Source organism: Nelumbo nucifera, chromosome 1 (assembly GCF_055504915.1).
Source record: "Nelumbo nucifera cultivar China Antique chromosome 1, China Antique-T2T, whole genome shotgun sequence".
Classification (NCBI taxonomy): Eukaryota; Viridiplantae; Streptophyta; class Magnoliopsida; order Proteales; family Nelumbonaceae; genus Nelumbo; species Nelumbo nucifera.
In genome coordinates, this window is record NC_142649.1 from 113,859,066 (window position 1) to 113,886,496 (window position 27,431).

The 27,431-nt window shown below is 38.5% G+C and overlaps 1 protein-coding gene across 2 annotated transcripts in view; it reads right to left on the minus strand.

The window, feature by feature from the left end:
• The window catches only part of LOC104588174 (alpha-1,6-mannosyl-glycoprotein 2-beta-N-acetylglucosaminyltransferase), a 66,980-nt gene that overhangs the window by 19,414 nt on the left and 20,135 nt on the right, over nucleotides 1-27,431 (minus strand). Inside the window, exons 8-12 of one of the 2 annotated variants that reach the window (XM_010246010.3) lie at nucleotides 14,124-14,292; nucleotides 13,822-13,903; nucleotides 13,639-13,729; nucleotides 8,808-8,904; nucleotides 3,893-3,986 (exon numbers count right to left, since the gene is read on the minus strand). In XM_010246010.3, the coding sequence (XP_010244312.1) occupies nucleotides 3,893-3,986; nucleotides 8,808-8,904; nucleotides 13,639-13,729; nucleotides 13,822-13,903; nucleotides 14,124-14,292 (533 nt within the window). Of the gene's footprint in view, nucleotides 1-3,892; nucleotides 3,987-8,807; nucleotides 8,905-13,638; nucleotides 13,733-13,821; nucleotides 13,904-14,123; nucleotides 14,293-27,431 lie in introns of both variants that reach the window. The other variant, XM_010246007.3, reaches the window with a different exon arrangement.

Genomic DNA, 27,431 nt, shown 5'->3' on the forward strand with positions numbered 1-27,431 from the left:
ATTGATCATCCTATTGGTAATGATCTTGATGTTCCTATTGCTAAGAGAAAGGGTGTTAGGTCTTGTACTACTAATCATCCTATCTCTCACTTTGTGTCCTATGGTCATATTTCACCTTCATACCATGCATTCCTTTCCTCTATTGATAGTGTCTCTATTCCTAAGAATGTGGCAGAAGTTTTATCCAAACCTAAATGGGCAGATGCAATGAAGGAAGAAATTAATGCCTTACACAAAAATGGCACCTGGGAGTTAGTGGATTTTCCTGAAGGGAATGAACCAGTGGGTTGCAAGTGGGTATTCACAGTAAAGCATAGAGCTGATGGTTTAGTAGAAAGATACAAAGCTAGATTGGTGACCAAAGGGTTTACACAAGTGTATGGAGTAAACCATGCAAAGACCTTTGCTTCCAGTAGCCAAGATGAATTCAATTAGAACCCTCCTCTCACTGGCAGCTACCCTTGATTGGGAACTTCATCAATTGGATATCAAGAATGCATTCTTGAATGGTGACCTAGAGTAAGAGGTTTACATGACTCAACTTCCAAGTTTTTGTGCCAAAGGTAGTGAGCAGAAGGTGTTCAAGTTAAAAAAAATCTTTATATGGGTTGAAGCAATCACCTCGAGCCTGGTTTAGTAGGTTTCATTTAGCAGTGCAACTGATGGGATTCAAACAATGCCACAGATCATACTTTATTTGTGAAAAAAGGTGAAGGGAAAATTGTAGCTTTAATTCTCTATGTTGATGACATAGTAATCATAGGAGACTGGAAAACTGAAATACAGAAGCTGAAGAAATTCCTAACCACTCAATTTGAGGTGAAAGATCTAGGCCCCTTACATTATTTTCTTGGAATTGAAGTTGCCCTCTCAAAAAGAGGCATCTTTATTTCCCAAAGAAAAATATATACTAGATCTATTAGAGGATACAGGCAAATTGGGAGTGAAACCAATTGATTCACCCATTGAACCCAACCATCAGCTAGGAGACAGTCAAGGGGAGTGTTTGAAATATGTAAAGAAGTTCCAGAGACTTGTAGGGAGACTCTTATATTTGTCTATGACCAGACCAGATATTGCCTATGCAGTGGGTGTTCTTAGTCAGTTCATGCATAATCCTAAGACAACTCACTTTGAAGTTGCAGAAAGAATCCTTAGATACCTCAAGAAGTTCCCAAGAGCTGGTTTGCTTTTCCATAAACATGGGCATTTGAAAGTGGAGGTGTATATAGATGCTGATTGGGCAGGGGCAATCGATGGCAGAAAATTTACCAGTGGGTATTGTACCTTTGTGGGAGGAAACCTAGTCACCTGGAGAAGTAAGAAGCAAAGTGTGGTGGCTAGATCCAGTGCTGAGGCAGAATACAAAGCCATGTCTCATGGAGTTGCTGAAATGATGTAGATAAAAAATTTGTTAGGAGAGTTGGGTTTTGCAGTTAACAAACCTATGTCACTCTACTGTGACAACAAGGCTGCTATCAACATTGCTACTAACCCAATCCTCCATGATAGAACAAAACATATTGAAGTGGACAAGCATTTTATTAGAGAAAAACTTGTGAGCGGAGAAGTGTTCACTCCTTATGTTAGTTTAGAGGAACAACTTGCAGACATCTTCACCAAGGGCCTTCAACATGTGCGGCATAATAATTTGTGTGACAAGTTGGGCATGATTGACATCCATGTCCCAACTTGAGGGGGAGTGTTGGAATGTTAGCTTTATTTATTATGTTTGTATTCTGCTGAGTTAGGGTCCGTTTGGACAAATTAAAGTAGTTTTTTCTTTTGTTTTTTATGTTGTAACTTAAGTAGGGGCATAAGGGTCCTTTCCCTTCTAATTATGGTCGCCCTATATATATTAATATAAGTTGGCGCTGCCAGCACTGTAGTTGCTCTGTAGCAGACTCCAAATCTCTCTCTTCTCTTCTCTCCTCTCTTCCTCTTCTCCTTTGTTCGGCTATTAATAAATATGAATTGGTACATTTGGGAGAGGATCCTTCAACCTGTTGTGTGACATTCATGAAGAAACAATTTGATAGATGGAAGATTATGCATTTACTTCCTAATGCATCTGAGGCCTGACTATGAAGTTGTGCAGTCTAACATCCTTAGCAAAGTAACTTTTACCAGATTTGGATGCAATTCCTGTGGAGCTATTGAGAGAAGAAACCAAGATGGCTACTTAGATTACACTTGATGGGAAGAGAGATCCTAACATTAATGTTGTCTTCCTTGCAACCAAACCTAAGAACAAGAAAGGTTTTTCTTGTGTTCAATGCCATGAATGCAAGGAATTTGGTCATGTGGTTTCACATTGTAAGAAAAAAACACTTGTACTTATTGTAAGCAATAGGGACATATTATCACCGAGTGTCCTACTCGTCCACCAAAGGGAGGTATTTCCAATCAGAAGAAAGGACAACATAAGGCATATCAAAACTTTATTGAGAGTTAAGATGATCATCCACAGTAACTTCAATGTCTTCAAACGGGGACACTTCCAAGTGTTGTGATAGAAAAGAAGATTCGCCAGCTCATATCCTTGGCTATTTCCTCTGCCTTTTCTACTATCAGTCTGTCAGGTGAGTCTACTTTTGTTCTTCACCCAATCATCTATTGATAATCGACTTTGGTGCCTCTAACCACATGACCCACCAACATCAGCAGAGACTTTCTCTACCTGGCCAAAGTTCAGAGGAAGTATGAGAGCTAAAATTGTCTGGAGCTGCACTCCCTTTGCAGTTTGCTGATCTCTGTGGTGGGAAAGGAATAGGAGGCTCTTTGAAGGAAAGGAAAGAGGTATTGAAGTGATTGTGGCTTCAGTAGGCAAACTCATCACAAACTGGATCATCTCCCTTGAAGAATTTGAGCAAATCAGTCCTTCAGACTTTGCTGAGAATTTTTGGGACATTCTTGAGATTCAAACTTGTAATGTGAACCAGTTCAGTCTGGACTGAATTTATGATGTATATTATTTTTTTCTTTGATGTGGAGTGTTATCTTGACACCTGAACAGTTTGTACCTGTTTTTCTTTTAATAAAATTTTTCTTCTTTACTCTTCAAAAAAAAAAGACCCCCCTCCCTCCCTGACAATTTTAAGTTGCATATCTTCCAATTGGGTCATTTACCGAGTGTCCTTGAATGACCAAGTTCATCATCATCAGCTAAGACTTGTCCTAACCATACGAGATCAGCTGCATGAATCTTGTTCCACCATTCTGTTCTATTAAGTGTCGTATCCATCGTTAAACTATGGGCCCTTAAAATCATTTTTTACTACTTCAACCCATGTTTTTTGTCTGTCCCTAGCTCTTCTAGCCCCTTGTGGCCTAAAACACTTTGCCATGTGTGCAAAATAACTCACTTTAAAGGTAAGCTTTGTATTAAAAAATAAAAACTTTTAACAGTTAATATAATATGAAAACTATCAATACAAAGAGGGCATATTGCAGATATGGGCTGAAAAGTTGAATATGTGGTCAATCCACTGGGTCCATCTAATAGATGGTTTGGATTGGCTGCAAGATTCCTCTGCACAGTAGAAAATTGGTTGGTTCGTACAGAAGCTTCCTACATGACCCAACTAGTAAACCTCTTTCTTATATATTGCCTTGCTTTATTCTTTTGAGTGTTTTATCTTTTTAGGGTTTTGCATTTTACAAAAATGATATGACAGCACAACCTTTATCTTTTTCAGATTGCATATTGAGCTAAGTTTGGCCCGACCCAAGTTGCAACCTAAAACATTTTAAATAACTTGTATGATAGCACAAAATGCTCTAACAAATAAAGTCATTGACAAGTCAATTTCAATAACTGAACAGAGTTCTTCCAATTTAATTAAAAATAACAACATTGTAGTAACTAGCAAGTTATAAATCGAAATGCTACCTTGTACAATATATTTGTGTATGAGGACGTAAGAAATTTGGAACTTTTACAAAAGCCTCAAAATTTGTAGGTGCAAGAGGTGCATCATTTGGCCCTACATGGAAGAAAAGATCCGTCTGAGAATACCAGAAAAGGGAACTCAACAATCAGTCAATCAGATTATTGTTAAAAAAGGTAGACAGAAAAGACACAAAGGAAGAAAAGACTTAACATGTTGAAAACATAGCTCATTAAAAAACCCCATTAATTATAAGCAACAATGTGATCAATCAGATCAAAAAGATGCTATGGTAATACAGATAACACATAAGTGATAACAGTGTGGAAAGAATTATCAAGCAGAAATCCTACAAAATAACTCTGATGTCTTATCATAGTTTTCTCTTTATTATAGATAGGAAAAGCATTACCATATTAAGGATATGTACTTAGATACACACGGAATTAACCTTTTTTTTTTGTTTTTTTTTTCAAATTTTGGTTTTTGGGGAGTTAAAAAATAGTTTTTTTATCAAAAAAGGGTGGGGTCCCGACACTTCTATTAAAAAAAGTGTTTCGGGACCCAAAAGATACGATACGATACGATACGCCCGACAACCAATGTTAGAAGTTAGAACACCTATGGGAGAGACATCAGATTTTACAGTTACAATGGGTCCTCACCAAGGTTCAACACTAAGCCCCGATTAAAGTGATAAGTAGGATTCAGGAGCTTCAACACAACTTTCTTTGGGAAGTGGAGAGGAAAAAAAAATCACTTCGTAAATTGGAAGGTGATTTGTAAGCCCAAGAAAGAAGGTGGTTTGGAGCAGGATTGTTTATGGGCTTCCATCATCCGAAGCAAATATAGGAGTGACAATGGTTGGGGCAACAATGTGAATCTCAACAGGTTTTCCTAGCTAATCCTTGGAAAGGTTTTGTCCAAACCTTCTTTCTTAAACATGCTCCATCCTTTACTCTTCAGTTTAGGAGAGAATCTAATGACTCAGAATCCATTGAAGTTTCTTCTCAAATTCAGTCGCTTTGAAGTCTACCTTTATCCTTCTCATCCAAACAAACTCATTTGGTCATTAACTTCCCAAGGTTGCTTTACTAAATCCTTTCTTTACTGTCTCATAGCCAATTCCTTGTCTAAAGCTTTTCCGAGAAGAATTTGGCTTCCAGTTGTTCCTTTAAAAGTCTCGTTTATTTGGGAGGCTTCTTAAGGTCATATTAATAGAGGTGACATCATTCCAAAAGAAAAGAAAAGGCCAACTTTATGTATCATCCCATGTTTGCATTATGTGGTTCAGGGATGATGACTCTATAAGTCGTCTCCTTATTAATTGAGAGGCCACTAGATACTTGTGGCAATTATTTCTGGACTAGTTCAATAGTGGTGGTTTTTATTGGGTCCTTCCTAATTCTATTTCATAATTCATCCTTCAATGGCCTGCCTGTAAGCTTGGTCTTAGAGGAATTTTTTTTGGAAGGCTACTATTCATGCTGTCATGTGGTGCATTTGGGAGGATCTTAACAGAAGAATCTTTGAGAATAATGCATCTCCTTTAGATGATCTTAAAAGTAGAATTCTGCAACATATTTTTCGTTGGATGCCCTCTTGCAAGTACTTCGAAGTGGTGAGCTATGGTGATTTGGATAGGAACCTTTTTGTGGTCTAGAATTCATAACCAGGGGATCTTCAATATTTCCCAAATCTCAATGCTAGGCAAAATGCAGATTTCATTCTTATGTTTGATGGCAATTGCAGATCAAGTACAAGTCACAGAGGGGCTGCTGGCATAGGTGGTCTGATTCTCAATTCTGTTGGTAATGTGATATGGGCTTTTAGCAGGCCTGTTGGGATCACTGATGCCTTTGAAGCTGAAGTTAGAGCCCTGATGGGTGGTCTGAGAGATTCCAAGCCTATATCGGCTAGACCGCTTGCAATTCAAGGAGATTCTAGGAATGTTATTGGATAGGCATCCAGCATGGACCTTGGCCCTTGGAGACTTGTTCACTTCCTACATGAGATTCATGACCTTTCCAGCCTCCTTGAACTGCTCTTTTAGATGGATCAAATCTAGGGTGGATAGGGTTCTGTATTGTGCAAATACATAGCCTATGTAATTCTTGATGTCATTAGAGGCTTTTTGTTTCTTGGTTGTACATCCCCCCCCCCCTTTTTTTTGCCTTGAAATGAATCTTTTCTAAAAAAAAAGATTCCAATGCTTAGCCCTTATTTATTTGCACTAGTCATAGATGAATTGACTGAACATATTCAGAAGGAAGCCCCATGTTGCATATTGTGTGATGATGACATTGTTTTAATTGACGAAACTAATGAAAGATTAGATGCAAAATTAAGCATATGGACAGATGCCTTAGAAATGAGAGATTTTAAAATGAAGACTAAAACAAAAATCAGCGTACACTTCGGCTTGGAGACTAAGATATAACTCAAGGTGACCTTTTCCGGTACTTTGGTTTGATCATTCATAACAAGGGAGAGATTGAGGAGGATGTTGATAATTCATAAGAAAATACCACTTAGATTAAAAGGAAATTTCAACAAAACACTTTTAAGGCCAGCCCATATGGAGCGAAGTGTTGGCACTCAAGAGCAACATGTCCAAAAAAATGAATGTCGCAGAAATGTGCATGCTGAAATGGATGAGTGGAAAAACTAGAAAGGATAGGATCATAAATGAAGTCATTGGAACTTGGAAGGAACTTAGGAGTAGCTTCAATAGGTGATAAAATGAGGGAAAGTAGACTAAGGAGAAGGATAGTAGCTTCAATCAGGCCAGACCGGCTCAAAATCGTGTCGGGCCGTGGGCGGCACAGCCCGATTTACACCTCTATGCAGATGTGTTAATGAATGCCAAAAACATTAATCCACACCAGGCTTTTACGACCTACATTGCAAAGTGGTCTGACTAGCAGATTCCACCTGTGTTTAACTTTCTCACTTTAATATTTTTCACTTGCATACCATCAGCAAACCACTTCAGAACTTACTCCTCTTTAGGCTCAACATTGACAACTCGTCCTACTAAACAAGCCTCTAACTGCCTAAATCAAGAGTGTGTTGTCTAGTCTCAAACATCACATTTTGCACCTGGTTACTTGCATGGGGTATTGAATAGGATCTCATCCATTGGAATGTAATTGGTTTGCAATATATAAATATTGATCAAATATATATATAGATAGAGAGAGAGAGAGAGAGATTTAGGGACAAACTATGTGGGACTTTAATTTTGTGGGTTGTTCATGATTTCTATGAACGGTAGGTTATTATGCTTTAGGCAAGGTGACATTTGAGGCATTTTCCTTACAGTCCTCCTCTTTTTCCTAATGACTAACTTCATCAAAAAGGAACCAAGGAACCAATACAAGTTTTTCTCACTTGTGTATGATATTAGCAGTCTTAATTTCCAATTACTCCATACAGCTACATAAGCCTATTTTCATCTCATTGATTCTTTTGTGAATGACATTTTGACTGGATTTTCTACATATTTCATAAAACGTACCTCTGGTTGTTCCCTTTCTACTTATATAATCTCACATATGACATTTTCACAGTATTTCCATCATAGTACCTTTGACTGTGTCCAGTTATCTGTTTTTTTTTTATGAATGTCCAGTCATCTCCTTTCTACTTATCTCTTTCATCTGACCCTCATAGTGTATATATGAAACCACATGTCAACTTCAATTCCTTACAGTAATACTCAACTATGATTTATCACAACCAATTAGGGTCTACAGAAGAGAAACCACAAGGCACGGGTCCATAATTTATTTTGTTTTGTATATTATTTTATATTTTTGTCCTTGTAAATAAGAATTCAAATATCAGTTTTTCCATGTGAAACACCAATACCTATTTAAAGTTCAAAATTAATTTCTGTACCTTAACTTGACATTTTGTGTGGTTATACTTCTTGTGCACCCATCTGTGAATGGGGTTTGTTCCTCTCATACATAAAATAATAAAACAGAATATAGATATAGCTTGGCTGATACCTTAACCAAGCAAGGGGTAAATAGAGAACAGTTATTTTGGGTCCCTTTAAATGAAATGTAGAAGGTATGTGAAAAAAGAAACATAGAGTTCATTGCCTTTCTATTAAGGGATGCTGGACCATTCTTTTATTCATTCCTAACAAAATTTAAAGTTATCCATAAAAAAAAGAACAAAAATATAGATATGAGGCCTAAAAGAAAGGAAATTTCCTTCTTTTTGGAAACTTCGGGTCAAAAATAATATAAATATAAAAAAGCCATTACACAATGTTGGTCCCAGCTATCTAGGGTCTTGGGAGGGGGCAGGACTGGGTACATGAGACCAAAATTTATTACCAAATGAAAACAAAATATAGTAGCATATGAGCTAGCATTCTATTAGTTTATAAAATATCCTTTTTGATCAGTTGGTTCACACATAATATTTCTACTCTTTTCTGTGGTTTCATGGCAACTGCTTCTTCCAGTGCCAAAATTCCAGGGAAACTATAGACCAGTTCACAACCAAGAAATCCTAGTATCATCAATGTCAACAGATATTCTAGGTGACCTTGCCCATAAGTTGGGCTCATATCATTGACTTGATAGGGTTAGGGTATTAAGGAACATTCTAGATGCAATTGGTTGGGTCTCCATGCAAGATATAGCATTGTTCACAACCTCACCCCAATCAATTCAGTAGTCATAATGGAGGCCCTGGTGGATACTGATCAGACATATAAACAGAGATAATTGTATCATCAACGGCAAGGTCTTGAGTTCCTTACAAGTACACCACGTAGATACTAGGTTGAAAGTGGAGCATATGGACTCGGAGTTCAACAAAACAGAAGACTCAAAATGAAACCAAAAATATGCCAATACTGATAACAGATAAAGAAGAAAGAGAGGAGTTTCTTACCACAGTAATAAGTAGTTAGAACACGAGCATCAGGTGCATAGGTTCTTATCTCACTAGACATGTTGCGGATGGAGTTATATTGATCCAGATTTAGAGGCTGCCAGAAAGTAAGTTGTACAAGTAAGCTGAATGGCAAAATTTTATGACATCAGCAGGCAACAGATTCAAACAATAGGGATAACCCAAAAATGAGAAATAATTGGAAACAATGCCAGACATATTTAAATTCAATTTTCAGACTTCTATAATGGGTGGTGTGACTATTATTTTTAGTGTTTTAAAAGTGCAAGCAAGGTTCTAAGTATCAGAAACACCAAGTGTATCGGAAAGGCAATTTTAAAAGACGCATCGAGATATGCATGTGTATCAGTGAAAAACTAAGATACACATAGATACACTTCGAAACACTATAAATACTTTAATAAATCCTAAAAATACATAAACAACACTAAATATAAGACCTCAATGAGGTGTATATACATTAAATTAATATATTTTAATGGTTTTATGAAGAAATATATTGTAGCTAATTATAATTTCATTAAAAATCCCATGCTTAACTATAACTTATAAATTATAATTCTTAAGTTTTAATGCTTTATGGGATGGGAAAAACCCAACTCTCCTATCCAACCATAAAACATGCATTGGCACAACTTCTATGTGAAAATATAATTAATAATTATTTATTATTTAAATAATTATTATTTATTATTCATTTCCAAAAATTATAAAAAATAAATATATGATGGATCATCCATGGAATTATAATATATTCAATCATTGCGATCAAATAATAAAATATAATTAATTATTTATTTATTTTTTAATTCTAAAAATATAAAAATAAAAAGATAATTCTTAAAGAAGAAATTTCAATTGGTCTATGCATATGATAGATCATCCATAGAATTATAATATATTCAATTGTTGTGATCAAATGATAAAATATAATTAATTATTATTTATTTTTAATTCTAAAAATATAAAAAAACATTAAAGAAATTTCAATTGCTCTATGGATATGATAAATAAATCTATAGATCTAAAACATATTTAGTCTTTATAAGCAAAGAAAAAATTACATCTTCGGATTTTTTGTTAATTTATATTTTCCCGAAATATCTTCATGAAATTTCCATAAATTTACTGATAACACAAAAAAAAAATTATGATTTTGAATGTAAGAAATGTAGATCAACATAAATTTAAACATTCAAGAAAAAAAAGAAATCGCATGATATTATAAAAAAATAAAAAATTTTACCGACTTTTGCCATATTTTTTCAAAATTTGAAAACTCTTTAAAAAAAACTAACGATTCACACTTGTTTCTTACAAACTTTTGCAAATCTAGCACTCTAGGAATGAAGTTTGGAGTTTTAGAGTCATTTGGGGGTGAAAGAAGGCTTATTTCAGGGAAAATAAGCTTGCTTTCCCCCTTTAATTTTTTTTAGTTTTTGGTCTATCTTTTTCGTCGATACTCTACCGATACACCCCAATATGCCCCTGATATGGGTCTGATACGCATGAAAAAAGACAAAACGTCCAATTTCCATGTGTATCCCGTATCTATTTTTTAAAGATATGATATGATACGCCCCGTATCGGGCATATCGTAGCGAAATTTTAAACCTTGAGTGCAAGGGTCAATTTGCGCCTGAGGCGCAAGGCACAAGGCGAGGTGCACGCCTTTTTGAAGGAAGACATAAAAATACAAAAACAATGCTAAGAAATAAAAAAAAAAGTCAAAAAATTAAAAATTGACAAAAATTTCAAAAAAAATCAAAAAATATTAAGCATAATATTAATAAAAAATAAAAAATAATGAAAATAAATGTTTTATAAAACCTATTATCAAAAATTAAAATACATAAATATAACATGTAAAGAGTATTCAGATGAAAATTTAAAAATAAAATCAAACATATAAAGCATATTCAAGCATGTAAAACTCACAACCTCTTTTTTTCTTCAATGGCATTACTTCAAGTAGCTAAAGTGATGTAAAACATATTGCATTCCTGATTCTACGAGCCGCCTTTGTATCACACCCCTCGAGGCAAGCCAAACAAGTCCATATTAGGGTCTTAAATTCTTAATTCTCACATAAAAACAATGATTTTATATAACTTTAATTGCCTTTTAAGAAGATATTTTATTAGAATGAATAAATGAACATTAGCAAATACAGGGTTCTCGGAACTTCATTGAGCAAGCGAAGCAAGTGAAAAAAGCGTGAAATTTTCAAAAGGCGCACGCTTAGGCTGAGGCGCATCAGGCACACACCTAGGCACATCAGGCATGCGCCTAGTGCCTACGCAAGGCGCATACCCTAAAATACGCCTCACTTGTGCGCCTAGGCACGCCTTCTAAATCACTGGTTCGTAGTTGTGGTTGGTCTTGTACTTGGATCATTTGGACAGCTCTTCATTTAATAGGCATGTTTTTATCCAGGCAATTTTCTTCTTTTTTTTTTGTCTTTATAAATAGAAGTTCCAATTAGTTACCAACAATGTTCAAAGAACCAGACTAAGCAAAACCGAAAAAAGGAGAGGTTCATGGATCAGAGGTTCAACCATGGTTAAACCGGAGGTCGAACCGTGACGGCATAACATATATATATATATATATATATATATATATATATATATATATATATATTGTAGGTAACATAAATTTTATGTATAATATATTTTACAAATAATATCATAGTTGATTATGGTGGATAAATGATTAGCTTGTTAATTTTTAAATGAATGGACCAGGGTTCAAACCTCTTAACCCTCATTATCTGTAAATTGTGAGTGTATTAAGGAAATATATACACTAAAGAGGCATAAATGAACACAAATAAAGAAGTGGATTAATGGTCAGAAGACAATTATGTATAAATAAAAGGTCAGTGATTCAAATCTCACCATTAGCATTTTGAAAAGTTTCTTCGTCAAGTACCCAAGCGGTTGTATAAATTCAAGACCAGCTAATCGGTTTTCTAGTTAAACCACCCGGTCAGCCGATTTTGATCGATTTTTTATAAGTTTCGATTTTTGGGCTATGACTGAACCGGTTAGGAGTCCAGGTCACAGTTCAACTAGTTCTTGTTCTCCTTGTAGAGACTGGTAAACTTGGTGCTAAACCGGATTCTACCCCTATAGACCTAAACCATAAGCTTTCTGCTACTGATGGTGAATTGTTGACTAATAGGGGAGTGTTCTAGAGATTGCTCAAGAAGTTGTTATATCTCTGCATGGCTCGGCTAGATATTTCCTATGCAGTATGTGTTATTAGTCAGGTTATGCATTCTCCCAGAGATACACATTTAGCAGCTGCAGAAAGAGTTTTGTGCTACTTAAAAGGCACTCTAGTGACAGGTATTATGTTTGCCAAGCATGGACACATGAAGCTAGAAGCATACACTAATGTTGACTGGGTCGGATGTATTGAGGATAGGAGATCCACCTCAAGATATTGTGCCTTGGTGGCAGGAAACATTGTCTCATGGAAAAGTAAGAAACAATTTGTAGTTGCCAAATCCTCACTTCCTCAGCTGAAGCAGAGTACAAGGCAATGACACATGGAGTGTCAGAATTATTGTGGTTGATATCACTTTTGGGAGAGTTGGGTATTGACTATGAAAAGCCAATGATGCTCTACTGTGACAACAAGGCAGCTATCAACATTGCACATAATCTTGTTCAGCACGACAGAGCTAAGCACATAGAGGTTAATAGACATTTCATAAGGGAAAAAGTTGCTTCAGGGGAAGTCTGCTTGCCATTTATTGCTTCAGAAGAGCAGTTGGCTGATGTTTTGACCAAAGGTGTTCCAAAAGGAAAGCCAACGCACTCTATAAGCAAGCTAGGCATGATTGACATCTATGCTCAGCTTGAGGGGGAGTGTAGAGAGGCTGGGCCGAATGGGCCCTAATATTTCTTTTATGTTTAAGTAATGTTATATCTGGTTTATGTGTTAATGGGCCTGTTAATCTCTTTGCTGGCCGCCCACTTAAAGGGAAGACTTTTAATTGGCATGATTAATTAAGTTTAATAAAAGATTAGTGAAGGGAGAGAGAGATCCATCGAACTCTCTTCTTCTTCTATTCTGCTGTAACCTTTCTTTCTCTCTCACTTTTCTTTTTTCTTTTATCAGTTTTATATCAGATTTGAAGGACAGACTCACATCTAAGAATTCTGTAGACAAAGAGAGTTGGAACACACTTGGCTGCTGCCAAGGTGCATTGAATAGGCATAGGAAATGACCCCAAATCCAATAACAGACTCACATCTAAGAATTCTGTAGACAAAGAGAGTTGGAACACACTTGGCTGCTGCCAAGGTGCATTGAATAGGCATAGGAAATGACCCCAAATCCAATAACATGGATTTAGTCCTAACATAGATCAATCAGATAGGATGAGGATCCCGAAATACAGGCAACATTTTGCCAATATCACAAATTTGCAATACTGGCAACAGTTTGTCTTGACTATTTATTAAAATTCTAAAAGAAAAAAAAAATCCCAAAAATAAATTCTCCAAGAATGGTAACTCTTTCAAATTTATGTTCACACCATATCCTTTGCCCCTTCACTACAATTCTTATTTTTTCTTGGTTCTAGAGCAACAGTCAACAACTCAACTTTGATATATTGCAGCAATAAACTTATGTTCTAAATCTATTTTAGAAACTTCATTGTCAGTTATCCAACCCCTTGCAGACTAAACTGAGACTTCCTTTAGTTTTGTTGCTCTACAACTCAAGTCTCATTGATACCCCATAAAATGGACTGGTTTAATTTCTAGGTTTATTAGCAATAGCCTATAGATACCTCATCCCACAGGTAGAAGTAAGCTTTCTTCCAATGATTCTTTGTCCTCAAAAGATCAACTTCTTTTCGCAAGGCATCTTTTGCAGCATCACTACTGTTGCATGTCAACAAGCAGATGGTAGTTCATCAAGACAGGTCAAGAACAAATACATTACAGGATCTTGCAAGCCACTAATTGCATACCCAGAGAGTACTGGAGCATAAGGTACAGCATATGCTGCTAATCTCGGATCTGAATAGTATTCATCTGATTTTGGATGATCAGCTACAGAAGCACAAGAAATTAATAAATAAATAATTGACTCAACAAACAAATAAACATAAAATACTAGGCATATATTATATGTAGTTTTATCTAAATAGTACACTATGAAGTCATGATGCAAAATTTTAGCTTGCACTGAGAAAACCAACCAAAGTGCCTTTTAGTATTTAAGCAGACATAAAAACCAATCATCTCAAACAAGATTTATTGTAGTACTTACCTGGCCATGGGCAAGTGTATGTTAAGACACGCATACTATCACCCCATCTGCAAAAGAATGGACTAATTCTGTACTGAAGAAGCCACTTGAAGTGCTGGTCCAATGCAGAATACCACTCTTCACTCCCATGTTTTACACCAAAACGATCCTCGATAACAGTTTCAGATATCTAGGGTTTAATTAAAGAAGCAAGGCCAGGAAACCACATTTTTTAAACATATTTTTTGGTAATTTTTAAATCATTATATCTCTTCAGCTTTGGAATAAGCTACTTATAACGAAAGAACACTGAAGTATTAATTCAGATTAACCAATTAAGGCTTTCAGCAAGAATCAAAGTTCACTTAATGAAAAGAGGAAGCTTCATGCATTGAGCAAGAGTAGAGAAAACAACATAGGAGAAAAGCACATGGCATCTTAACCTTTAACAATAATCCTCCTAAAGGAGTTGCACAGTTGTCTTAATGGACAACAAAATAATCAGTACAATGATAAAACATCAGTAGTCTACGGTTGTGATGAGCTGCAATGCCAAAGTGACACCTTAAAATTACATCACTGAGGACAAATGCATGATTACAACCACCTCCACCAATAGGGCTATAAAAATAATATCATAGCAGCCTTTAAAATGAAAAACAAACAGCAAGGAGAACACTCTTCTTTTGATAGAAAGCAAAAGGAATAAACTGCAACACAGAAGTAAAATAAGAGGTGAACAAATAAACTATTTGATGGTGGCACTATAGAAAAAAAGAATTAAAACCACCCAATATTTTAAAACCCGGCCTGGAGGCTGAACTGCTTTTCTGGACCAACAGGAAAACCTGTGATGTTGTAACAGTAATAAGAAATTGAAAAGCATAAAATAGTTCAAAGCAGCAAACCATTAGGCAGATTAAATGGATCAGCAACAGTCCATCCATCTTGGTAGAGGATCATCGACCAAGGAAATTCTTTTTTTTAAAAAGGCAGGTTAGACTCGTTAGAGTCTGATCCAAACTGGAACTACAACAGGGTGGTGAACCACTCCAACTATCTTGATCAATTATGGTTGAAAACATATAAACTGCCTCATATGCTGCAGACAGATAAAGACAGATAAACAGTTGAGGTATATGCAGTGATTTAAAGGCTCACAGGCGAGGCACATTTTAAGGTATGTGCCGTGCCTAGGCCCCAGGCACAGCACTTGAAAAGGTGCAAAGTGCGCCTTTTCAAAATTTGCGCATTTTGCTCTTTTTTAAGCCTAGCAAACCCCCAATTTGCTAATGTTGTTTGTTTTTTTTTTTTGGATAAATGAGAATAGTTTTATTAATTCAAATAACGAAAATACAATCAGCCTAGGAGGAGGCACAAGATGTTACCTCCCCCGAGGACTGAACCATATACACTAAACATGCCCAACCCTGAAACGCAATTACAAAGTAGCCCAAAACAGATCTCCCCTTGACACTCTTTGCTTGGCCAGAGAATCAGCCATTACATTTGCTGATCTGCTGACCCACTTAAACCTGACAGTCATATTTCTTGTCATCCATTTAACTTTCTTTAACAGATCCCTGTAAGCCCCAACAAACTGTTTCTGGGCTTATCATCCAGCCCACTACTACCTTGGAATCCCCTTCTACTAACAAATTGTTCACTCCAATTTGACTAGCCATCTGTATACCTTGTACCGCTGCTAGAAACTCTGCCCTTACAGAATCACCTTCACCCACTGGTCCTGAAAATAGAGACAACATATTGCTGTCTTTGTCTCTCAGAATCCCACCAATTCCGGATGGCCCTGGGTTACCTCGGCAGCTGCCATCAAAATTCAATTTTACCATTAACAACATATTGTTAATGTTGTTTATTCATTCATCCTAATAAAAGATATTTTGCACCTTTTTCAAAATTTGTACATTTTGCTCTTTTTAAGCCTAGCAGACCCCCAATTTGCTAATGTTGTTTATTCATTCATCCTTGTTAGTGGTGTTAGTGAAGGGGTATTTCAGTCTTTGTACTTGTTGAGTGTGCTGATGTGTACTGTTATGTTAGTTCGAGTGCCTCTTACTTAAAGAAGGGCACTCAAGTCTTTTTCAATAAGTCAATAATATAATAATAGGTCTGGCCGAATCAAGGGATCAACTTTTTTCCCTAATTCGAACCAGCCTTTCTCTCTTTTTCTCTCTTCTCTCTTTTCTTCTTTCCTCTCCTACTTCTTGCTGTCTACTTTACTCTACAGTCAACGAACAAGACAGAATTCTATGGCAGGTCAAACTTCAACATGGTATCAGAGCTAGGTTCACCAAATCAGACTTGCTAGAATTCTGCCTTCTGCGCATTCGAATTAGGGTTTCACTTGGGGTTCTCAGTTGTGAGTTGGAGACTGGGAAAAGGGCTGAAAAGGAGTGATCGCCCTCTTCCCTAGGAGGTCTCTATGCCTCCGATTGTGTCGTTGGTGATTGGTTGCTGTGGTTTCTAAGCCCTAGTTAGGGCTGGTACGTGTGGTGCAGTGGTGTCTCAGCCCTTCGTATGGTTGGCCTTCAGGCGATGAGGTAAAGTTTTTTTATATATTTTTTTTTGTTATGGAATACATGAGAGGTGTAGTACAGTTCGCATGATGGGTTCTCAGATTGCAGTATGCTAGGGTTTATGCTAGGGTTTATTCTGGTTTGTGTGTGATTCGAATGGCAATAGTGTCTACTTAATGGTGAAGCTTCCTATAGTTGTGGATTAATGTTGGTGGTGTTACAAGTGTGGTTTTCAGCTTTTGATATCGCTGAAATCAGTGTGTAGACCTCGGTGAGTAGGGGTTGTGGTGTTGTAGTTTTCAACATTTAATACTGCTGAAATCAGTGTACAGACTTCGGTGAGTAGGGTTTGTGGTGTTGCAGTTCTCAGCTGTTGAAATCAGTGTGCAGATTTCGATGAAGTGTCTGTGTGTAGTGTGCAGTGTGTAGTGCTCCTAATTCAGTGCTCAGAATTAAGGGAGTTCGGCAATGGCAGATAACAGTGATAGTAAACCTAGTGTCATGATATCTACTGACTACCTGAATGTCCAAATGACCTCCATTAAACTGAATGGAGAGAATTATGTCCCTTGGGCCAAGTCTGTAGAGGTTTTTCTGAAGGCGAAGAAGAAAGTGAAGCATATAAGAGAGGAGAAACCCCCCGCTAATTCTCAGGAGTATGAAGACTGGGAACAGGAAGATGCACAGATCATTACATGGTTGTGGAACAGTATGGAACCCAAAATCAGTGTGAACTTCATGTTTCTTGACACAGCCAAAGAGGTGTGGGATCATGCCAAGAAACTGTATTCAGGTCAGGATAATACCACTAGGGTATATCAACTGTATCAGGAATACTTCAATCTGCAACAGGGAAATCAGAGCCTTGAGGAGTACTATGCCAATGTGAGGAATATCCGTAATGAGTTAAATGTCTATCATCCTCTCACTTCAGATGTCAAAGTTCAACAGCAACAGCGAGAGCAGCTTGATGTAACACGGTTTCTGGTGGGGCTGAAGTCTGAGTATGAACCAGTACGAGCCCAGATACTAGGGGGATCTGCTCTTCCATCTTTAGAGGAGGTGTTTGCTCGTCTTCGGAGGGCTTCCATTGGATCTATGGACTCTAATGTCTCCGATAAATCAGCATTTGCAGTGTCAAGAGGCCGAGGTGGCAGAAGTGGGACTCGAGGAACCCAGCCTGGCAGGAGTGGTAGTGGTGGATCTACACATATCCGTGGTGGTGGTCGTACTGGAGGCAGAGATTCAGGGGGAGCTCGTGGTAGAGGACGTGGCTCGGGTCCACGGAAGTGTACTCACTGTGGTGTTGGTAATGTTGACCTAGACCCTGTATCCCTATCCTCTGTTTTATATGTACCTAAGCTTCCATTTAATCTTATGTCTGTTAGTAAGCTGACCAAGTCACTTAAGTGCTCCATCACTTTTTACCCTTCTATGTGTGTTTTTCAGGATCTCAAGACGGGGATGAAGATTGGTGGAGGGCATGAAGCCGGTGGACTGTATTATCTTGATGGTGGTGGACGAACGTCAACGGCTCTTCAGTCATCCATTTCTCCTCTCCAGTGGCACTGTAGATTTGGTCATCCTTCGCTGAAAGTGTTGCAGTCCTTAGTCCCTTCATTGAGTCAACTTTCTGTTTTAGATTGTGAGTCTTGTCAATTTGGGAAACACCATCGTGTTCCCTTTCGTTCTAGGGTCGATAACCGTGTGTCGAGTCTTTTTTCTTTAATTCATTCAGATGTTTGGGGTCCTTATAAAGTGATGTCATATAATGGATACCGATATTTTGTTATTTTTGTTGATGACTGTTCAAGAATGACGTGGCTCTATTTAATGAAAGAAAGAAGTGAATTATTTTCCATCTTCCAGAAATTTTATGCTGAGATCCGCAATCAATTTGGTGTTCACATCAAAATTTTCCGTTCTGATAATGGTCGTGAATACTTGTCTTCATCTTTTCGAGAATACTTGGACCAACATGGCATTATACACCAAACTTCATGTACCTATACTCCGCAACAAAATGGGGTTGCTGAGAGAAAGAACCGCCATCTTGTAGAAACGGCACGCTCCCTCATGCACCACATGAATGTTCCCAAAACTTTTTGGAGCGATGCAATGCTCACCTCTTGTTTCTTAATTAATCGGATGCCCACGTCTATCCTTGATGGTCGTTCTCCTTTTAGTGTCTTATTCCCCAACATGTCTCCGTTTCCGCTTTCTCCTCGGGTATTTGGGTGTGTCTGCTTCGTTCATAATCTGAGTCCCGGGACTGACAAGTTAGATGCACGTTCCATGAAGTGTATCTTCCTTGGTTATTCCCGAACTCAGAAAGGGTACAAGTGTTATCATCCTAGTTCTCGTCGTTCCTTGGTATGTGCTGATGTTACATTCTTTGAGTCTACTCCGTTCTTCGTGGGGTCCGGTGCTGCTGCTTCCCCCACATCACCACCTCCTCTTCCTCTTCCTGTGGCTGATCCACCTCCTTTGGTTCCAGTCATGCCTACGTCCTTGCCTCCGGTGCCACCATTGGTTGACCGTCCACCCATCCGTCACGTGTATACACATCGCCCACGTGTACCGGCTGCAGCTCCTCCAGCTTCATCACCGTCGACAGATCCAGCTCCAGCTTCGACACCAGCCTCCGACCTAGATCTTCCTATTGCCTTACGGAAAGGTAAGCGTACTTGCACCCTTCACCCTATTTCCAATTTTGTTTCACTTACCCACCTCTCCGCTTCCCATCGCCAGTTCATATCTTTGTTATCCTCCGTGGTTGTTCCTAAGGATGTCCAGGAAGCCCTTACCTCTCCAGAGTGGTGCCGTGCTATGGAAGAAGAGCTCTCTGCTTTGCATCATAATCACACTTGGGATCTCACCGCTCTTCCTCCTGGGAAGCAGGCTGTCGGTTGTAAGTGGGTGTATAGTGTTAAGTACTTGCCAGATGGTCGTGTTGAGCGCCTGAAGGCGCGGCTGGTTGCCAAAGGGTACTCCCAAACCTATGGCATTGACTACACGGAGACGTTCTCCCCGGTTGCTAAGATAGGGTCAGTTCGTGTCGTCATCTCTCTTGCAGCTATGTCTGGTTGGCCTCTCCATCAGCTCGATATCAAAAATGCCTTTTTGCATGGGGATTTGCTCGAGGAGGTCTACATGGAGCAACCACCTGGGTTTGTTGCTCAGGGGGAGGATGGTAAGGTATGTAGACTTAAGAAGGCTATTTATGGACTTAAACAGTCCCCTCGAGCATGGTTTGGTAGGTTCAGTGAGGTGGTCAAGAAGTTTGGTCTGAAACAGTGCCAAGTTGATCACTCTGTCTTCAGTCTTGACTCTTCGGCAGGTAAAATAATATTGGTGGTGTATGTGGATGATATCGTTGTGACTGGGAATGATAAAATGGGCATTGACAGATTGAAGGCATTCCTACAGGAACACTTTCAGACAAAGGACCTTGGCAAGTTGAAATACTTTTTGGGCATAGAGGTAGCAAGATCTAAGCATGGCATTAATTTGTGCCAAAGGAAATATGTGCTTGATTTACTGGAAGAAACAGGATTGTTGGGTACTAAACCGGCTGAGACACCTATGGAAACAAATACGAGGCTGAGCAGTGATATAGGTGAAGTGTTTGAAGAGCCTGGCAGATACCGACGACTTGTAGGCAAACTAAACTATCTAACCATTACTCGGCCAGATATTTCATTTGCGGTTAGTGTGGTGAGTCAGTTCATGCAGAAACCTTTGGTCCCACATTGGAATGCAGTGCTAAGGATTGTGAGGTATCTGAAAGGAGCTCCTGGTCGTGGTTTGCTGTACAGAAGTGGTGGAAAACTGGTAGTAGAAGGATACACCGATGCTGATTGGGCAGGTTCTATGTCTGATAGACGATCTACCACAGGCTATTGCACCTTTCTGGGGGGTAACCTGGTAACATGGAAAAGTAAGAAGCAAACAGTTGTGGCAAGAAGCAGTGCAGAAGCGGAATATAGGGCCATGGCACATACTGCTTGTGAACTAGTGTGGCTGAGGAACCTTCTACAGGAGATAGGATATGACATCAGTACTCCAATGAAGCTCTACTGTGACAATCAGGCAGCGGTTCATATCTCTTCCAATCCAGTGTTTCATGAAAGAACCAAGCACATCGAAGTTGACTGTCATTTTGTGAGAGAGAAGGTGCTGAATGGGGTGATAGAAACTGCATATGTTAGTACGGGAAACCAGTGGGCAGACTTGTTTACAAAAGGCTTGAGTCGGGGGAGAGTGGACTACATATGTAACAAGCTGGGATTATATGATATATACTCACCAGCTTGAGGGGGAGTGTTAGTGGTGTTAGTGAAGGGGTATTTCAGTCTTTGTACTTGTTGAGTGTGCTGATGTGTACTGTTATGTTAGTTCGAGTGCCTCTTACTTAAAGAAGGGCACTCAAGTCTTTTTCAATAAGTCAATAATATAATAATAGGTCTGGCCGAATCAAGGGATCAACTTTTTTCCCTAATTCGAACCAGCCTTTCTCTCTTTTTCTCTCTTCTCTCTTTTCTTCTTTCCTCTCCTACTTCTTGCTGTCTACTTTACTCTACAGTCAACGAACAAGACAGAATTCTATGGCAGGTCAAACTTCAACAATCCTAATAAAAGATATTTTTAAAAGACAACTAAAATTATAAAATCATTTTTGTAGGAATTAAGAATTTAAGATTCTAATATGGATTTGTTTGGCTTGCCTCAAGGGGCTTGGTACAAAGGCAGCTCGTAAAATCAAGAATGCAAAATGTTTAACATCACATTAACTATATTGAAAGTTTTATATGCTTGAATATATTTTATATGCTTGGTTTTTTATTTTTAAATTTTCATTTTTAATACATTTTATATGTTTATGTATTTTAATTTGGCATATTAGGTTTTTTAAAACATTTCTTTTAAAAGTTAAGTTTATATTTTTTACTTAATATTATGTTTAATACTTTAAACTTTTTGCTTTTTTTTAGTCCTCGGGCATTTTTTCCATTTATGCGCCTTGCATGCCTTAGGCACAAAATACCCCTTGCACTTTTTTACGCCTTGCTCTTTTGAAACACTGGGTATATCCCCCCTCCCCTCACACACAAGAAAAAAAAAGGAGAGGTAAAAGAAGAATAATAGTTAAAGAATTTGGAATTTTTTCCATCCCATTTATGGTCGGTTGAGGAATTTAGAATATATAACATCGACAATGTGTTTCAGCCAGTAATGCTGCCTAACCCAACAGTCCCATGTTTTTATAGCTTTCAATACATCAAGAGGACCCCACCGGTCCCCAAAATAAATGCTCACTGCTGACCCCTAGTAGCCATTGCAATCACTGAACTGTACATCCATTTAACTCTAATAGTAGTGTCCCTGCATACCGCTTTGACCTCCCTCATGAGGTTCCTGTATTGCTGCAGTATCATGTCCTTTTTTTGAGAGAGAAGTTAACTGATTTCATTGAACCACCATGTCCATATTTCTAAGCCATCTAACCACCACCCTGAGTTACCTTCCATTTCTATGCTCCTGTAGTTGAGAATTTTGGCCACTCTCAATCCTTGCAGTGTTATTGTAATGTCTGCCTTTGTGGAACTTCCATGACCTATTGGGCCAGAGTATAAGGCTGTTATTGCCCCACTCCACTCTGGGGTTCCCTATACTGCAACCATCAATGTTCAACTTGATTACATTCATCATACCCTTGGATAAGAGGTGATCTACAGTTAGGATTTTGTTGCAGCACACAAAAAGGATACTTTTGATAAGATGTGGGCCTTCCAAATCCAACTCTAAGGGACAGACTCGTGAGCAGGTCCCTCAAATGTTTCAAGTCTGTTTTCTTATTCTGGATTCATGGAAAAGCTTTCAGCCCAAACTCTACCATCCAAAAGATTTTGATCCAGGAAAAACTTTTCCAAGAGAGAAAGTAGGATGATAAGGGAAGGAAATAACATTGCCTATGTTTATATTATAGACTTAAAATGTAAAAATACATGAAATATGTTTGAGTGTACCCTTTGGCAATCAATCATGCTTTATACTGTTCAACACTACCATTTGGTCTATGTTTAACTGTATAAACCCATCTACAACCAACATCTTATTTCCTAGGGGCAAGGAGGTAAGATCCCAAGTGTGGCTTGACTCAAAAGCATGAAATTCCTCATCCATCACCTTATTCTCGTCATGAGACACAAGAGCCTTCTAGGTAGACAGAGGTACAAACACAGATGAAAGAAGAAAAACAAGCTTGTGGTAAGAAGACGAGCAAAGAATGCATAATGGAAAATGGGGTGGTCAGTACAAATATGCTTACATTTTCAAAGAGTAATATGAAGGTCTAGGTTAGGTGGACCCACCTACAGTAAGGGTGATGGTAGCATAGCTGGAGCAACTAGTTCCCATGGTCGTTAGAACACACTCTGTAAATGGGTGGTCACGTAGTCTCCTTACATGTAGAAAGGGGAACCCACAATGACTCCTCTGCAGTATGGAAAAGAAGAGGAACAAGAGAAAAGACAGAATCTTAAAAGAGAAAAAAGGGGACAAAGGAAATAAAAGAGAAAAGGGGGATTTTCCACCAAGAGTAGAAGAGGACATACAATTTATAAGAAAACAAAAGAACAGCATCACTCCAATATACTTTGGAAACAAACATTTTGGTCAATAAAGCTTAAGTGTTGTATCAAGTAAATGTCAATTCTTCCGCTTAGCCACATTGTTTTGCTATGAAATGGTGTATAACCCAATGAGAATCAAAATGAGATTGAAAACTACCATGGAAATATTCCTTTGCATTATCAAAACAAAACACTTGAATGAAAACACCAAATTGATTTCGTACTTCAGCATAGAAAGAAAAGTAGAAAAAAACTCTGAATGAACTTTCATTAAATAGATTCATGCCATTCTTGAATAATCATCAATGAAGGATACAAAATATTTGAATTCATTATAAGATACGACATGGCTTGGACCCCAAACATCAAAATGAACAAATTCAAAAGGATTTGAGATTCTATTTTTACCCTCGGAACAAATGACACTCTATGATGCTTACTAAGTTGACATGACTCACAATGCAACTCTATAATAGACCCCAAAGTAGGAACTAACTACTTAAGTCAAGAAGGGAAAGACAGCCCAACTGACAACACCACCAGTGAGAAGTGAGGAGTGCAACGCCTTTTGTGAATCACCACCATCCAGATAGTATAATCCTCTGGTTTCACACCCGCCACCAAATCGTCCCCGCCCCCCCCCCCCCCCATCTTGAGATCCTAAAAAACACAATAGGATGGATAAAATGAGACAGACCAATTTAAGGTCTTTGTCAATTTACTTACAGGCATTAGGCTAAAAAGGAATTTAGGTACATATAATACGGAAGTCAAAGAAAGGAGGAAGTGATACTTACAGACACATTAAGGGTCGCATTACCAATACCTGAATTGGAGGAAATGATACCATCTGTTCGGGTAACAAACTGAGATAATAGATGGGGGGAAGAGAAGTAAACAAATTTGGAAACCCGATCATATGATTTGGAGATCTAAAGTCTATGACCCAGGTAGCAGAGTAGCAGACTTTGAATGAGAAGCAAGGCAAGCTATACATGTCTTAGACAATGTGGTAGTATTACTAGAAGAAGAAAACGAACGACATTTTTCATACTCTTCATGTGTGACGGATACCAACTCTAGAAGCAGAGATGTGTCATCACCAGCACTGTCCTCTCCAACAAAAGCATGATTTGCCCACATGGTGAACCATGTAAGTCACAATAGTAACTAACAGTGTGACCCTCACATCCACAATGGCTACACTCACAACCACACCCACCAATACCTCTACCACCACCCCTAGCACAGCCTCCATCACGACCACCACCTCGACCACTTGTGGACCACCTCTACCACGCATATCTCTGCCAATCCCTCTAGCTGCAACTAGAGTAGATCTCTCAGACATGGGAGTGTTCTTGGTTTGTGGATTAGATACTCTCCTAACTCTTTAGAAAACCTCAAATGAAGCAGGAATATCACTACTATCCAAAATTTGTGCGCAAACTAATTCATATTCAAATCTCAAACCTAAGAGAAAATATGCTACACCTAAGTGTTCCTTCTGTTGTTGCAAAAACTTCAAATCAGTTGACAATTGTTGATATACATTGAGCTCATTCCACAAATTTTTGAAGGCAGACTCTTGTCACCTTGCTATAAGGTAAAATAATCCTGGTACAACTACTAAGTTCTGGTCACATTATCTTGGCCTGAGTATAGCTGTCTCACATTCACGTGTGAGTCTCCATACTGTTCCATAGCCATGTGTGCATGCTCTTGCACCCAATCATTGTAACCATCAGACCCTGTCTCTGGTTTTGAATCTTTAATGTATTTCAACTTCCTTTTTTGATCAGCAAAAAAATATTAATTTTATTTTTTTGATGAGAAATAGTAAATTTTATTAATTCAGAAACTGATTTAGAATTGTGATTTCATACAACATCCCACAGAGAGGCACGAACTGCAGCCCCTCCTAGAAGCTTACAAGTAAACTAGGAAAAAAATTACAGGAATCACAGCTGAGCCCAAAACAATTCTTCCCTATTTACCCCTTGCTTGGCCAACACATCAGCCAAAGTATTTGCTGATCTCCCCACCCACTGTAAAGAAACCAACATATTCCTTGTCAACCAACTAAATTTCTTCATTTCGTTCTTGTAGCACTATATAGCATCTTTAGGATTTTTCAACCAGCCCACCACCACCTTGGAATCCCAGCTGAGCCCAAAACAATTCTTCCCTATTTACCCCTTGCTTGGCCAACACATCAGCCAAAGTATTTGCTGATCTCCCCACCCACTGTAAAGAAACCAACATATTCCTTGTCAACCAACTAAATTTCTTCATTTCGTTCTTGTAGCACTATATAGCATCTTTAGGATTTTTCAACCAGCCCACCACCACCACCTTGGAATCCCCTTCAGTTATCAGATGCTCTACTCCCAGCTAGTTTGCAAATTGCACCCCTTGTATAGCAGCTAATAGCTCTGCCCTGATAGAGCCTCTGAATCCTAAAGGACCCGAGTAAAGCAAGACAATCTCTCCATTCTTATTCCTCAAAACACCTCCCATTCTGGATAATACTAGATTACCCATGCTACTTCCATCAAAGTTCAGCTTCAATGAACCTTCAGATGGAAGAGACCAGCTTGTAATTAACTTGTTCTTAAAGGGTGAACACCTCGCTACTGCTGGCCAGTTTCTCCAAAAGTCATTAAAAGGGAATTGATGAAAGATTTCCAAAGTCTTCAGCCAAAGTATTGCCCTATGCAACACACAGTCTTTCAGTTTCTGACTGCTACTTGTTCTTAAAGGGTGAACACCTCGCTACTGCTGGCCAGTTTCTCCAAAAGTCATTAAAAGGGAATTGATGAAAGATTTCCAAAGTCTTCAGCCAAAGTATTGCCCTATGCAACACACAGTCTTTCAGTTTCTGACTGCTCCCTTCCTTTTCTTGAAAAATTCTAGCATTCCTTTATTCCCAAAGAGTCCAAGTCAGGGCAATGCAAGCACATCTCCACATAATTCTCCCTCTTTTTGTAAGTCAAGAGAAAATAGAATGGTCAAAGATCATGCGAACTTCTACTGCTAAGCTCCACCTACTCCCAAACAACGAGAGTAACCAAGCCCAAAGGTCTGCAGAAAATGGACAAGATATTAGTAGATGGTAACAATCCTCTCTGTGAGCTCTATAGAGGATACACTAGTTGGGAGAAATACAGAGGAAAGGTCTTCTCTTTTGTAAGTTATCTAGAGTGTTTACTTTCCCATAGAATACTTCCCAACAAAATGCCATAATCTTTGGGGGAATTGGCCTACACCAGATTTCCTTTGACAGAAAGAGTTGTTGGGTAGAAGACTGGGAGATGGACTTGAAGTAAGAAGCACGAGTAAAGGTCCCTTTGGGTCTAGGAGCCCACACCCTTTTGTCTAGCTTGGAGGGATCCAAGAAAACCTGATTTAAGGCAGCATAGCAAATCAGAGAGAGATTCAATTTCATCATCCCTTAGTCCCCTACGAAACCTAAAATCCCAATTAGGAACCAAGGGTGTTCACGAGGGTGACACAAATTTTGAGACCACCTCTTTTTTATACAAAGAAACAAAAAATAACAAAGGGAAAAGGTCCTTTAGAGGGGTGTCCCCTACCCAGATATCCTCCCAAAAGTGAATAGCATTGCTAGAACAAACTTCATACCTGAAAAAATTGAGAAATTGAGGAAGGGTGTTGTGAAAGGCCTTCCAAGGTGCTGCCAAGTTAGCCTGCCTTGATACACCAGCATCCCATCCATTCTCTAAACTCCCATAAATGCTTCCCACCACCTCATGCCATAGCCTCTCGCTTTCAAAGGCCATCACCACAACCATTTCCCTAACAGAGCTTGATTTTTTTTTAACCACCCTCCCTAGTCCCAACCCCCCCCCCTCTTCAACTTCTCCAACTTCCTAGCTTCCCTAGGTGGTAACAAACAAAAAGTAAGTAGGTGAGTTAGCATTAGCCAAAGTAGCTCTTATTATGGTGATTCTCCCTCCCAAATAGATGTAACTCTTCTTCCACGAAGCTAATCTCTTCTCAAACTTTTCTAGCACTAGGGTCCAAAATCTGCTCCCTAGGATTTGCCCCTAATGGAAGCCCTAAGTAAGACATAGGCCAAGAAGAGATGGAACACTCAAGACACTCCACAATGACCTCAATCTCCTCAACCT